Source organism: Pyricularia grisea, assembly GCF_004355905.1.
Source record: "Pyricularia grisea strain NI907 chromosome Unknown Pyricularia_grisea_NI907_Scaffold_1, whole genome shotgun sequence".
In the NCBI taxonomy this organism is placed as follows: Eukaryota; Fungi; Ascomycota; class Sordariomycetes; order Magnaporthales; family Pyriculariaceae; genus Pyricularia; species Pyricularia grisea.
The window spans coordinates 3,564,837-3,578,093 of record NW_022156716.1 but is presented as its reverse complement, the minus strand read 5'-3'; the positions used below and the strand labels follow the sequence as shown (position 1 = coordinate 3,578,093).

Here is a 13,257-nt window from a genome sequence, read left to right as displayed (position 1 = left end):
ACAGGCGAAGTACCCCTCCTTTCGCTACTGAGAGCAGTGCAGTCTTTTATAATGTCCGGGCCATGGTTCACCAAGTACCTCTTTATGTTACTGGGTAACAAATAAAACAGGAGTGCCATCAACGGTCCGATAAAAAAGGCTTCAATTATGGTAATGTATCTTGTCGGGTTTAACTTAATGTCCAGTTTTGATACTGGCCGGGACTATCTCCAGCTCCGACTAAACGGGTATGGCGTGGAGTTTTCATCACTTTATCCAGTGTCAATGTGTGCGCGCAATTGATGGTTTTGGTGCTGGTTTTAACTGGGCTGGAAATTACCTTGAATATCTTTTAAAATGATAAATTCTGCTGGCGTTTGGGCATTTGGTTACGACAGCTCAGGTAGCCAGAGTTTCCATTCATTATTTCATTGTTTGAACATGGCTGAGCTTGCAACATGCCTCGCGAGGTGACCAAGACGAATTTCCATTATTATTTTACTCAATTAGGCCCGTACTGTACGATTCCCGGCTATCTTGGGTATGCTTGCGCTCCACATGGGCTTTGTACAGTGTGGTAGACGAGGGCACAAACTGCCATGAAATGCAATTAACGTGTACATAAAATCTAATCATGCTGCGTTTAATCCACTAAGCGCCATCGGTCAGACCTTAATCGCGTTCCTCACGAACGACGTGACGACCCGAGCAACGCGCCACCGCCTCTAACCTCCGTTATGTAGCTTGAGCTACGTCTGAGTTGGCACCTGCCGCCACCCTAGTCTACCTAGATGGCAACACCCTGTTCCCTGATTGTCCGCCTACTCTGCCATGCCTGAATGTGACAGTGGGGCTGTTACAGGTCCATATTCCTTTGGCAAGGGATAGTTCCTCTCCTAGTAAGTGATGGTTAATATTTACGAATTGCTTAGCATATTATATTTAATTTAAAACTTACTAGCATCTTCGAAGATGGCGGCCAAGATTCTGTTTTCTCAGAATCGTATGTAAAATATTTGTTGTTCTGTTCTATTACAATATAAATACGAGCTCCGCACAATCGTAGCTCCTCGAGTTTTCGAAATATGGTTTTCCGACGTTTCCTGATTTTGTTTTGGAAAAGACTTGTCGACTTTTTTAGGGGAGCTGCGGTGTTGTAAATATTCAACATTGGATGAGTGGGCGATCGGCTTTGTATATCCAGCTATTTATTGTGATTTTGTGCGAGGTAATTGGTGCAAGTAGTCGGACGTATACGTATTTTACCTTGGTGACGTACTATAAGTGCAAGATTGATAGGATTGAGGTTTTACGAGGGAGAAAGCTATATAACGTGCGTCTGCGTACTGCTAAATGCGGACCAACTATGTAGGTTGCCGACGTCTTGTGCATGTGGTTGCGCGTGGCCAGGGTCGGTGCGACACCGGCATCAGCTGAAGGCGTAGCCCCCTAACAGGACGCAGGGTTATGCGAATTGATCCAATGCCTACGATGAGCCTGCTTCCAGGTTCCAGGTGTTAGTTCAGCCGACGGGACGCTCTCCCAATATCCCGGTTCTGGGCCGTTAGGTGCTTTCTAAACTAGCAGAGGGCGAACAGCCTGGACAGAAGGGCATGAGCAGAAGGCTGTCGTGTCACTAAGGTAGCAACACCGCCAAGTTGTTATTCCGTTACACTTAGAAGGCACTTGGATTGGATGTTTTACCGCTGCCAAGAAACTTGATGCTGTTAGCAACGAGCAGGACTTTATTCAACCCCAATCTCGTCAAGGTCGTGTGGAGCCTGGACGTGACTAAGACGGTAAGGCGGAGGATTGGTTGGGGGCATGGACCCGAAGCATTCATGGACCCCAAATCCGACGGTTTTTCAGTACCAACCTTGCGCAGCCGCCCAGCGATTTCTGTTTTAGCCAAGAATATCTCACAACGGCAGGCGCTGGGCGGACTGTTTCTCAGCCGCATAATCAACATGCAATGCCCAATGCAACAGGAAAATGCTTTGTGAATTGAGCATTAGGCGCAGCTACCCTCAATTTATCGCCCAAGCCACTAGACACAGCTGATTCACTTATGTAGCTAGGCTAATACACTCCCTCTAGGCATAGCGTGAAATATTTTTAACATAATATTTTCGCCGTCGCTCACCTGTCCAATGCAAGCAAATATGGCTCTCTAATGATCCATTATCTCAATCAACACGACTGTCATCGATGTTTGTTTAACTGCTAAATATGGGGAATACCCTAGCCTGTTCTTAGTTCTACCTGCCACTTGGGAAGATATTTATTGGTCGTCCACTAAAGTAATGATTAGCAGCTAACAGCGTGTCCACTGAGCTAATCCTAAATCCAGGGTAAGGGTAAGTGGCAGAGATTCCATTAGTGCAGTGGTGTCAGACCAGGAAGCCCTGTCAGTGAAGGCAACGGGCTGTATGGAACGTGGAAATGTTACGGACCGTATGTTCGCCGTTTGGGGCTGTGTCTGCTGTGCGGCGTCACAGTGACACCAGCCACATATACACCGTTATATTCTCGACCAGATCTCGCGGTGTCGTTTGCGTTCGCGTTTACTTGCAAGGATCAAGTCAGGTGGGATATCCTGGCTGCCTACCTAGGAAATTCCAACTTGCTACCCAATCAAAAACGGTAGCAAACGAGCCGATTGCGGAATGCAATCTGCCTTATATGCACCGGTGGGAAAGTTGTTGGGAACAGCCACCATCCATCTGGTAGAACTGCTACGAAATATAGTCAAACTTTTGACGGGTCAGGATGTTTATTACTTCCAGAATGGACCATTCGGCAACGTAATTTTGCAGCGAATGATTGACACAACCTGTGAATTTGTAAGACGCATCCAACCAACTATACCAGGCGACGGGTGAGTACACTAGCATGGTTTTGCCTCTAGCCACATGTCGAATTGAAGGGCGCGGTGGACGAGCTACAGCCCTTGACACTTATTTCCGCGAATAAAAAGGGAGCGCGCTTGAGTTTTCAATCCACGATATAACTACACGCGAAAAATTCAAGTATGAGCGCGCGTCAAACAAGTTGTGGAGACGAAGCCACAACGTGGCACCATGAAGACGGGTAAATTAGTAGCTGAAGGCTAACAATAAATACGTGCACGCGTGGCGCGATCGCTAACTAAGTAACGACTTGTGACCTTGCGGAATTCCATTCCTCCAAGCACTCGCCGTTCCTAGTACTTCCCCTGACTGTCGAACATCGATGCCAATTCGCTCATGGTGGCGAGTGTGGGTGGTTCTCTAAGCCCAACACCTTTTTCCTAAGCTCCAGAGTTGTCCCAAACAACTGCTCTGCCTCATCGTCCTCTGCTTAGCAGGGATAACTGCCGGACTGTCCATGCTGGAGAGTATATCCGGGGTTTCTGGGCCCGGCACCTTTTCCATAAGCGCTAAGCATTACCTGGTCAACAGCCTAGCTTACGCAACTTCTTTTCTAATTGCCGTAGCGGCAGCGTTAATTTTTATCCGGAAGATGGCCTGGGAAATAATCACCATTTTTGCATTAATAGTATAGGCTTAGGCACGTACTACAAATTTTGGGAAAGACTGCTAAGGCCAAGCTGAGCCAAGGAGATCTTGAGAAAGGAGTGAGAAAAAAAGCTATGAAAAAAAATTCCGCTGTTATTATCAATGAAGTTCGCTTCAATATTTGTATACTCTAAAACTGATCGAGACACGCCCTTGCCACTTTACGATCATTTTAACAGCTACATATTCCATTGCTCTAGCCCCGCCTGTGTGATCTTGCGCGTAGACGCGAACCCAAACCATACGCGACCGCTGGAGAATATCAGACGGCGTATCTGTGGCTGGTGCTGACTGAGGCGCCGCACGGCAGACGCAGCCTGCCAAACAGAGGACATACGGTTCGTAACGTAGGCCTAGCATATGCTAACAGATTAAGTTATGCAGCGCTAGCCATTTCTCCAAGGCAATCCGTGCAGAAACAACAAATTCGTCACTATTCGCACTTCGCACACAGCCCCTAACCTCTGGCAGGCCTTAGATCCGAACACACTACGCTAACGGAATCCGGAACCCCTACGGTACCCTTACCCTGGATTCAGGAATAGCTTGAACCCCGTTTGATCCCAGCTTCCAGGCTTTCTGAACCTCGCAACTTCCTGGATACGGAAGGCTGGACATGCGAAACAATCCGGGAAGCAATCGTGGTTAAAATGGTATTAAGAACATTGTATTCTCCGGTTTATGTGATGGTGGGTTGCTCATAGATGCTCTAAAATGCAACGCTCAATTGCGAAAAAACACTTATCGCGGAAGGATGCCCAGATGAGAAGAACTGTGGTTCAAAAATTGCATCAACTTGAATGCAACGGGTTCGACATCTGGTCGTATATGAAAAAGGGCGATAATATCTTCGTTTATCACTCGGCGAATCGGGCAGGGCCCCCGTCGTCCACTGATCTGGTGAGATTAACAATATTCCTGTGGTGAATGTTTGTTAACAGCAGTCTAGATTGAGGAAAAGCCGACGACTCTGGGATGTAATGCGAACAGTTTCGAAGCCTCCGAAAAGAATGATACCAGCGAAATGTTCCAGAACAAAACCGAGGACTCAGTGGCGGGAAGTGCTAACAACAGTTTGCCTAGTTTACGATGTGCACCCGCAACCGTAAAAAATTGCATTCCGGTGAGTTTGATTCACGGAATGGGAACCCCGACTTGATCTGATATAATCCTTCACAGAAAAAAATAAAGATCGTTTTTAAGAAAAAGGTTAAACGTGGCTAGTCTAGGCCCCAGGCCTGGGACTTCTTACCTACTTGGAAGCTTATGTAATTTGAGTTACTAGCATAAACCCATCTGAAAAGAATAATTTTGGAGGCTATAGTCTTGTCCAGCTCATATACGTAATCCTGTGAATACCCGCGTAATTGTGCTTCCAACCTGAGGAGTAGACATAGGTCCCCGGGCACGCCCAACCCTTGCTGATTGAGGGAAACTGCCTACAGCATATCCCAAATGTGGCTTTTATTAGCTGCCTGCAATGTCTCAGAAGGTTCATACTGGCACGGCTCTCGGAAAGTACGGAAGGATATTATGATACTATTCCCCTTAGCTCTTTCATCCACCTCAGCCCCATTTCTTCGGCTCTTCGGACCATGATGTGTTTCTTAAACTACATGGTCTGCTATATCCTGTGTCCGGGGCATGATATGTTTCCTTTCACCAAATTGGTGAGGGCTAGGAGATTGATGTAGTGAAGAACCCCGGCAGCTAGGTCTCCATATCTGAGCATCAAGCGCTTAATAAAGTTCCAAACCAAAGCGTCAAGACGCTTCATCACAAAGAAATAGCAGACTTGTTCCTCGATAGCAACGTCGGTGTCCGACAACTTTGTGTAAACATCCTCTGCCAGCTCCGCAAATTCGTTACCGATCGCAGGCACATCGCTCTTTGCGACCAAATCGTCGATGCTGGCTCGCATTCTCTCAGCAGCCAAGACCTTTGCACCAGGCACAAGAAGTGACTCAGCCATTATGTATACCTTGCCTGCAAGAAAAATTGATCGCAACGAACTGTTGGATGAGTCGCTTGGAAGTGAGGTGTCCTCGAGTTTTTCGTAGTTGGATACGTTACTGGGCTCGGAGTTGGCTACAATTTTGCTTGCTATACGCATGATTAGTGAAATGGAATTGCAATTTACCTTTAGGCATAGGAGGACCTGCAGCTCCAAGCAGCCCGGATAAATAAAGGTGGTTGTTGGCGATTTCCAGCGGCGCCAGATACACTGCCCCAAATCCTCCCCAACGGTTTATCTCTTTTGAGTCTTTGGAGTGCTCACCGTAGGTTGTCAAAAAACAAGACCGGGCTGATTCTGTATTTCCCTGGGTCTCATTTGCATTTTCCAAGCCTGATAGACTTTCTGTGTACGTCCCCGAATAGCAGAACTGCACCAAACGCCCAAATATTTCTGTCATTTTATTTGTCATTTTCTGGCAGTCGAATTTCGCGATGTTTCGACTGCTGGCAGTTTCGGCTTTCGGTTTAATGTTTGGAGAGCCGAACCTATCATAGGACATACAGAAAACTGGCCGGAAAAGGTCTTGGTGAAGTACTCGGAGGCACTCAAAATCACACTGTGCAATGTGAACTTGAATTCTTCGGGGCCACAATAAATCGTCACATCTGAGAAATCTTCTGACCAGTGCGGTAGCCCAGGAAGGCCGTTGAAGATAAGTTGAGATGCCATTGCGACGACAAGTGTCAGCTGTGCATAAGATCAGAGACTTGCAGATGCAAAAGGGGAATGTGCCTTGATGTCCCGACATAATTATACAAATTGACCAAAGGTAAAAAAAAGTATTTGATGTTTAGCAGCGGCAGGCTGGATCTGAACGATAAGCCTGCTTACCAGTAAAATGAGGCTAATAAAACTCTTGGGTCTCGTCACATTAGCTTGTGTCACAGACCTACAGCAGCGACCACCGCGTCTCCGCTGTGTCCTCGCTTAGGACTTGCATTAGGCAAGTGGCGACAGGGCCAGGCTCCCCATGTGCCATTCGTCCGATAATTCTGCAATTTGATAAGAAGTTGCCTTTTATTACCCTGGGGACTAGATAGCAACATATCTTGTTTGTTACGTGATCGCCTGCACCCACCTGCACCACTTCCCCGTGACAGCTTGATGGGTGTTCCTACATTCCTCGATGAAACGTCAGCAAATTTCATTGGCTGTACCGCGCATTCAAGTCGAATAGCAAAATGGGACGGATGAGACCGTCATACTGAATTGTGTTCTTGCACTGTTCTGGCCGACATGCATGCTGGGTTAGTCTAGCCCTAGTCGAGTTTACAACTAATCCCACTTCAAGTTGTTTGCGGGATTTTCGACATGGTGTTATTGGTAACCAGACTGTCAGGCTGTGTACGCAGGAGGCCGCGAATTGTCGCCAAAACACCGGCCCAGACAACCTCTGGTTTGGATCAACCAACATCGCTATATCCACGATATAGGCGATAGGGACTACTGTTGGTCACATTTAACCTCCCTCGGGAAAAGAGAGGCGGCGAGGAAGCAGAGCTGTTTTCGTACAGGTGGCCTTTGATACCAGCTACAACGAGGAAAGCGAAGGAAAAGTCCAGTGCGCTAACCTCAAAGAATATCAGCTGCAGGAGGATGAATCCCGTAACCTTTTCCGAAGCCAGCCTCCGCGTAACGAGCATCCACAGGTATCTGAACGTTTTGGGGGTTTTGTGGTTCTTTTCTTTTTTACAAAGACTTGTATAAATTTCCTGTCCCTCGAGCGCACTAAAGCGCCTGCGGGGAGCTGCCAAAAGTCAGCCAGCACGGCAAGCCTGGTATTTGAAGCTGCGCGACGATGGTCCCATTTATGAGCGGCGTACGCTTGCAAACATCGTGTTTCTTGCACGCGGGTTGGGGCTGGCCGAGACCTCAGGTTGCCGGGAAGACAGTGTCCAGAACTTTCCCTTCGTCCTTGCCCCTCGCGTTGTTGTGTTGAAAAGTCCAGAGGTACTTTGAAAACGACACTCGTGAGTCAGAGGTAGGATGTTAGGTTGCAAAGCGCTTCTTCAATGCAGTGAGCCGGCCAGCAGCCAGCCCCGGACTGTGATCTCAAATGGACGAGAAAGGTGAATGTGCTTGGGTGATTAAAGAAGTCTGAGAGCGGAAGTATGTAAAGATTTGTAGGAACAATTCCCGTTTTCTATGCCAAGGTCCCATCGTAAGCAACTCGCGGGCTTGTTGTTTTTCGACCAATTTCGCGATCAGCGACTGGACGACAGGACTTTTATAACACTTTAAGCCGATTGCTGCGGAGAGGTGTATCCAGATGCATGGCAGCGGGAAGTTCTTGATGCTATCGATGCTAACAAAAGCGTATGTGCTATGGCCGGCCCTCCACAGCCGACGAAGACAATATGGACACGCCGGAGGCAGCTCGGTTAGCTATCAACAAATGACGGGGTGCCTTGTCCTGCTGCCCAATCACACTTACTCCCGAATACGCCGTTTCTTCCCACTTAAAGGACGCTCGTCCAGCCTCATTAAGCGGACCATCGATCTCGGCCGGCTCGAAAAAGCCAGAGCCTCACTCTGAGTTTCGAAGCAAAGAAGAACCGCAAATTGGGATTGGATCATGCCCAGACCTGTGATCAATAATATCATGCAGCATCCGAACCACGGCTTCGTGCCCTCTTGCCGCAGCCCACAACAGCGGTGTTCCGCCCTCGTCATCCTTTGCATCGACGTCGACCTTGCCTGTATCGAGCAGCATTCGAACCACGGTTTCGTGCCCTTCTTCCGCGGCCCGCAACAGCGGCGTTCGGCCATTTCCATCCTTCGCATCGACGTCGACCTTGTGTGTATCCAGCAGCATTCGAACCACGATTTCGTGCCCTTTTGCAGCGGCCCATGACAGCGGCGTTCGGCTGTTCTTACTTTTGGCATCAACTTCGACCTTACGTGTATCGAGCAGCATTTGAACCACGGCTTCGTGCCCTCCTTCCGCAGCCCATAACAGCGGCGTTCGACCAATTTTACTTTTGGCATCGACATCAACCTTGCGTGTATCGAGCAGCATTCGAACCACGGTCTCGTGCCCTCCTTCCGCGGCCCATGATAGCGGCGTTCGGCCCTCTTCATCTTTCGCATCGACTTCGACCTTGCCTGTATCGAGCAGCATTTGGACCACGGCTTCGTGCCCTTTTGCCGCGGCCCATGACAGCGGCGTTCGACCAATTTTACTTTTGGCATCGACGTCGGCCTTGCCTGTATCGAGCAGCATCCGAACCACGGTTTTATGCCCTTCTTCCGCGGCCCATGATAGGGACATTCGGCCATTTCCATCCTTCGCATCTACGTCGACCTTGCGTGTATCCAGCAGCATCCGAACCACCCCTTCATGCCCAAAATACGACGCTAAAATGAGATTCGTAGCATTTTCCGGTAAGAAATAGTGAGCCCGACGATAAATGTCAGACCAAGCTGCATAATGGTTCCAGTTTGGATCACAAATCCTTGACGCGAAAGATATAATGGCAGTATTTTCGATATTAGCTTCGCGGAAGTGAGAACCCCAATGTCTGGCGGAATAGTCCATCAATTTGGTTTCCACAGATCTTTCTGTTCGGAGGTTAAGATAAACCGTACAGGACTCTGCAAGAACTGCGTGTGCTTGGCAGATATCCAAAGTATGCGCCCATGTTCTGGTAATAGTAGGGCCCGGCATGCACACTGCGATAGGGAGGAGAAATTCCCTCGCCGTCTGATGGAGGAAGTAGACCCTTTTGTCGTGCACGGTAATAAATAGCCCACACAACTGTCGAAGACGTTCTCCGAAGCTTTCGTCAGATTCCATATCAAGATCTCCCAGACATAGTGTATCCATCCTCAAGCCGACCGCAATTTGCATCTCGTGAAGGGTAAGCGGGCGGTATGCAGCGAGGAGGATGAGAACAGTTTTCCTGGCTTTTGCTGGATCGCTGGATCGGCTCAAAATCTTCTCGTACGCCTCATTCACCGTAGCGGGTAAAGTTTGAATGGCAGAGTCAATCCCTCGCAAGGTCCTCTTAAAAGTGGTTTCTTCTAAGTGGTGCAAAACAAGATACAACCAGAGATATGTACGATGTTTTATACCTTTGAGGCGTTCTTCTAGGTGTTTTTTGAGGGTTGTATCCAAATTGTGTATTTGGTTAACGCGATGTTCGATAACTGCATTGATCTCCTCGCTAATCGTTTCCGAATCATCCTCGCCCTTGATTCGAATGTTGGGAAACGAGTTTTCGAGTTTTTGGATGTGCTGGATCGTTCCTTGGTAGGGCCGACTGGTCAAAAGGATTTTCAAGCTTTTTGGTCTGGCTTTATGGAAATGTTCGTGGATAAATCGTGACAAGGTTGCCATATTGCGCTCATCTTGACGACACTCGTCCAGAGCGTCAAGAACAATCAGAACAGTCCCGGCCTCTGGATCTGCGCTAGCACTCTCCAAAACATTCCAGAGAGCAGTGGTATTGTCGGCAAGCTTTGCTCCGTCCTGCTTGTATCTTGCCAGGGCATGCCGCATTAGCTGAGGGCGCAGGCAAAGCAATTGGTGGACTAAGGCACACAGAGCCAGCTCAATCGTGTTCTGGTCAGGGTCCCTAAAAAAGAAGTAACAAATTGCAGCATCCTTGGATAACCTGAAATTGAATTTGGAGTCGATAAGGTATTTCGCGAGAACGGATTTTCCGCACCCTGGATCGGCCGAGACCAGCAGTGGACCGGATTCAGCCGCTAACCATGATTGATAGCTCTCATGGTTGAGGAACCAAGAACACGTATCTGATACGCGGCTTTGGACGCGCTCTTTGTACCAAACATAGTCTCCTCGTCTCAAAGCTTGCAGACACTTGTCTTCTTCTGCCTCCCTCGTCATTTGGACGAGCTCGCCCAGTGCTGCTTTGGTCGCGGTGGCATTGATTTGCTGGGAACTATCGTCGACAGCGCGCACTAACCCTTTGACTTTTTGGAGCATTTCCTCCCAAGAGTCCCATTTCGCAATATCTCTAACGAAAGTGCTGAATCGGCTCCTGAAAAACCGCAATACGCTCTGGGCTTGGAAGTCGATAATTGCCTTGTAAAGCTCGATAAAAAGTTTTCGTAGATGGTGTTTCGCCTTTGCTGGGAAAATCTGCTCATTCCCGTGCAAAAAGAAAGACTCCATGTCTGTATAATATTGAATCTTTTGAGTAACATACGCAAAGCCCTCTTTGTTTGCTTGGTCGACTACGGCCGGATTGATCAGGAGAGGCAAAAGCAAGCAAACGCCCGCCCAGGCAGTACTTGCCATTGGGCTGGCCTGCACCGCTTTGTCGATCCAGTCTTTTCCAAATTGGATACCTGTAACAAGGTGTTGCATCTGATCTTGAAGCACGAGCTTCTGCGTCCCGACCTTGAAGGCAATTTGCCTCCCTTCCATGTGTTTCTGGCCCATAACGATGATGTTTTCCATTGTTCTCCGTGAACTTGTATCACTCTGTACTTTTTGTTTCACTATTTCAGTATCGGACGCGTGGAATGGCTTCGCCCGGTCGTTGGACGCCTTGGATAGGATGTCGTTCAGGTCGGCTGTTGAAGATGTCTTCTCTAAATAAGACGAGGTTTTTGACAGCAGTTCCTCGTAGGCCTGCACTATTTCTGGTTTCTCTTCTCGAAGGGCTTCATACGCGAGATCCCATGAAGACGTTGAGTCCGCCGTTGCACCGCCATCGTTGGGGATTGGTTTGTTGTTTGTCGGGCATGACTTGGAAGGTAATAACTCGGCGGAAGTTGCTGTGTTTGAAGCGTTCGTTACTTCCGCTTCGTCGACATCTCGGGGTGGACTGATCGATCCGGTAACAATGGACACATTGCTCACTTCGCAATCATTCTGGGCTGGTGAATTCTTGTTTGAACCGCCCGATTTCCGGCTCCAGGTCTTCCAGCGACTGGATTGTTTTCCCGAACTCGAGGGAGCCCCGCTGGGGTTTGCCTTCCGCCCGAAAAGCCCCATAATGCTGTGCGGGGCGCAACGATACTGCAATGTGCGCTCCACAACAGAGGTGGAAAGGTCGAGGAGAAAAAAAATGTCCGGAGCGTTGAACTAAATGCTTGGTGTTTATGAGATTCATTCTCTGTTCAAGGTTTGGGAGGGACACTGAGAAGAACAATACCAGGACTGGATTTCCCCAATTACAAGGCGGAGTAAGAACAAGCCAACACTTTTCGAAGGCCCTGACCAATCCAATCTGTAATTTTCGCGATTGCTGATTGTGGTTTGCGATACGGAACAATCCCGCTGAGTGGGTAGTAAGTATATTTACCCACTCTGTCAGGCATTTTCATTTGTCACAGGCTAAATGGTGGCAGTTATAGAATACATTTAGCGGCGTACATGTACACCTAATTCGACCGTTTCCTCACCTTCCCGTTTGCTGACCTATCCTGCGTGCTCCGTTTTGAGACGACAGCAATTGTTAAGGACTTTGGGGAACAGAGCATGTACCTCTGATTGAATTTAGGGAGATATAATGATGTACCACAGTAGCATTCTAAAGCAGGCGCATACAGGCAAATGCAAAGCAAAATCAAGCTCGGCATTGATATATGGACGAATAGATGCGTTTCACACCGCAAATTCCCTATCAAATGGGTTGGTTATAATATTCCCAATGTGAAAACGGTGTCCCTTCCTTTGAAGTGGCCGGTTGGAAGTTCTTCCGACTGGACTATCTTGTTAGCACTCTATGACACTTTTTAACCCCGAACGAGCGAATTTTGAGTATAGGGTGCCATTTGGCCATCCAAGAGCGACTAGATGCAACAGCCAAGTAGGTATCCAGGCCAGTCCGAAAAAACGCTCCTCGGCTCCCTAACCTCTCCTGATAAAGAAAAGGCTTCTTTATCTACACGAAGCCTCTAAACTTGTTTAATAGAGTGCACAAGATTTTGAAGAAAGATGAGCAATGTAGTCCCCATCTACATTAACTTGCGCTGTCGAATAAAATAAAGGACATACAAGGACTGGTTCCAATGGCACCAACTTTCAGCCTTGTATTTGCAGCCAAGAAATCACACTGAATCTTCTCATGACCAAACGACTGTCCTAACGAAATGTTAGTCTATCTAGTAGTACATTTGGGGCTAGAGATGAAAAGACGATGGGATCGTGTATCGAAGGCGGGGGAAGGCCGTACTCCCCACAGTCGACAACCATATAGGTGCGATGAGTGAGCAGGCAGGCAAGGTGGAATAATTTTGTGATATTTGCAATAGCCTTCGAATGCAGGAGGTTGGTGGCTGCCGTGCCAGTCAGGGACAAAAATCCTATATGCGGCTTTAATTCACGATTTAGTGCAACTGTCGAAATATGTAATCCATTTCAAGCCAGTTTCGTTATGTTTCCATCCGTAAGGGGTAGGTCTAATACGCAAAAGTTGGGCATGCCGCCCTCTATGTAACAATTCGCGAGATGGTGGACGCCTTTAACGGTCTTACCCGTCGCCACTGGTGCAACAAATTGCAGTTGCCCATTCTCGACTGCTGAGCTGTACTCTTTTACTTGTTCCACTTCATTCGGACTCGGTTGCAACTAAATGTGCGCAAATCTGGCCTGTAAAAGAACCGGCTTCGTCAAAATTGCAAGTATCGCAGTTTTGGATGCCGTTTTTGGCCTTTATATTGGCCAACAGTCGAAACCACGCGCCTAACGCGTCAAAAACTTTACACAGGGCTTTTTTTGGAAATCGG

The 13,257-nt window shown here is 48.1% G+C and overlaps 4 protein-coding genes across 4 annotated transcripts; 1 reads left to right on the top strand and 3 right to left on the bottom strand.

The window, feature by feature from the left end:
• Positions 1–561: 561 nt before the first annotated feature.
• Positions 562–1,272, bottom strand: PgNI_01058 (uncharacterized protein). The gene is made up of 2 exons (XM_031121135.1): positions 938–1,272; positions 562–875 (listed from the first exon to the last, which is right to left on the bottom strand). Exons 1-2 carry the CDS (start codon positions 1,148–1,150, stop codon positions 801–803), a joined length of 288 nt encoding a protein of 95 aa, XP_030987738.1. The 5' UTR covers positions 1,151–1,272; the 3' UTR covers positions 562–800.
• Positions 1,273–4,266: 2,994 nt separating this feature from the next.
• On the top strand, positions 4,267–4,850 carry PgNI_01057 (uncharacterized protein). The gene is made up of 2 exons (XM_031121134.1): positions 4,267–4,436; positions 4,486–4,850. The coding sequence occupies exons 1-2, from the start codon at positions 4,299–4,301 to the stop codon at positions 4,693–4,695; spliced, it is 348 nt and encodes a 115-aa protein (XP_030987743.1). The 5' UTR covers positions 4,267–4,298; the 3' UTR covers positions 4,696–4,850.
• A 310-nt stretch (positions 4,851–5,160) lies between these two features.
• On the bottom strand, positions 5,161–5,508 carry PgNI_01056 (uncharacterized protein; the record flags this gene model as incomplete). The annotated part of the gene is made up of 1 exon (XM_031121133.1): positions 5,161–5,508. The coding sequence occupies one exon, from the start codon at positions 5,506–5,508 to the stop codon at positions 5,161–5,163; it is 348 nt and encodes a 115-aa protein (XP_030987744.1).
• Positions 5,509–6,956: 1,448 nt separating this feature from the next.
• PgNI_01055 (uncharacterized protein) lies at positions 6,957–11,611 on the bottom strand (the record flags this gene model as incomplete). Its single annotated transcript, XM_031121132.1, has 3 exons — positions 6,957–7,290; positions 8,139–8,910; positions 9,142–11,611. Coding segments are annotated over 3 exons (3,576 nt in total), but the record flags the coding sequence as incomplete, so codon positions are not given.
• Between the last annotated feature and the right edge of the window lie 1,646 nt (positions 11,612–13,257).

Bases quoted from the DNA above. Each gene is read 5' to 3' on its own strand.
- PgNI_01058 (XM_031121135.1), bottom strand. From the start codon at position 1,150: ATGTTGAATATTTACAACACCGCAGCTCCCCTAAAAAAGTCGACAAGT. The intron at 876-937 runs GTAAGTTTTAAA...ATCACTTACTAG, and splicing joins CGCCATCTTCGAAGATGCTA to GAGAGGAACTATCCCTTGCC.
- PgNI_01057 (XM_031121134.1), top strand. From the start codon at position 4,299: ATGAGAAGAACTGTGGTTCAAAAATTGCATCAACTTGAATGCAACGGG. The intron at 4,437-4,485 runs GTGAGATTAACA...ACAGCAGTCTAG, and splicing joins CCCCGTCGTCCACTGATCTG to ATTGAGGAAAAGCCGACGAC.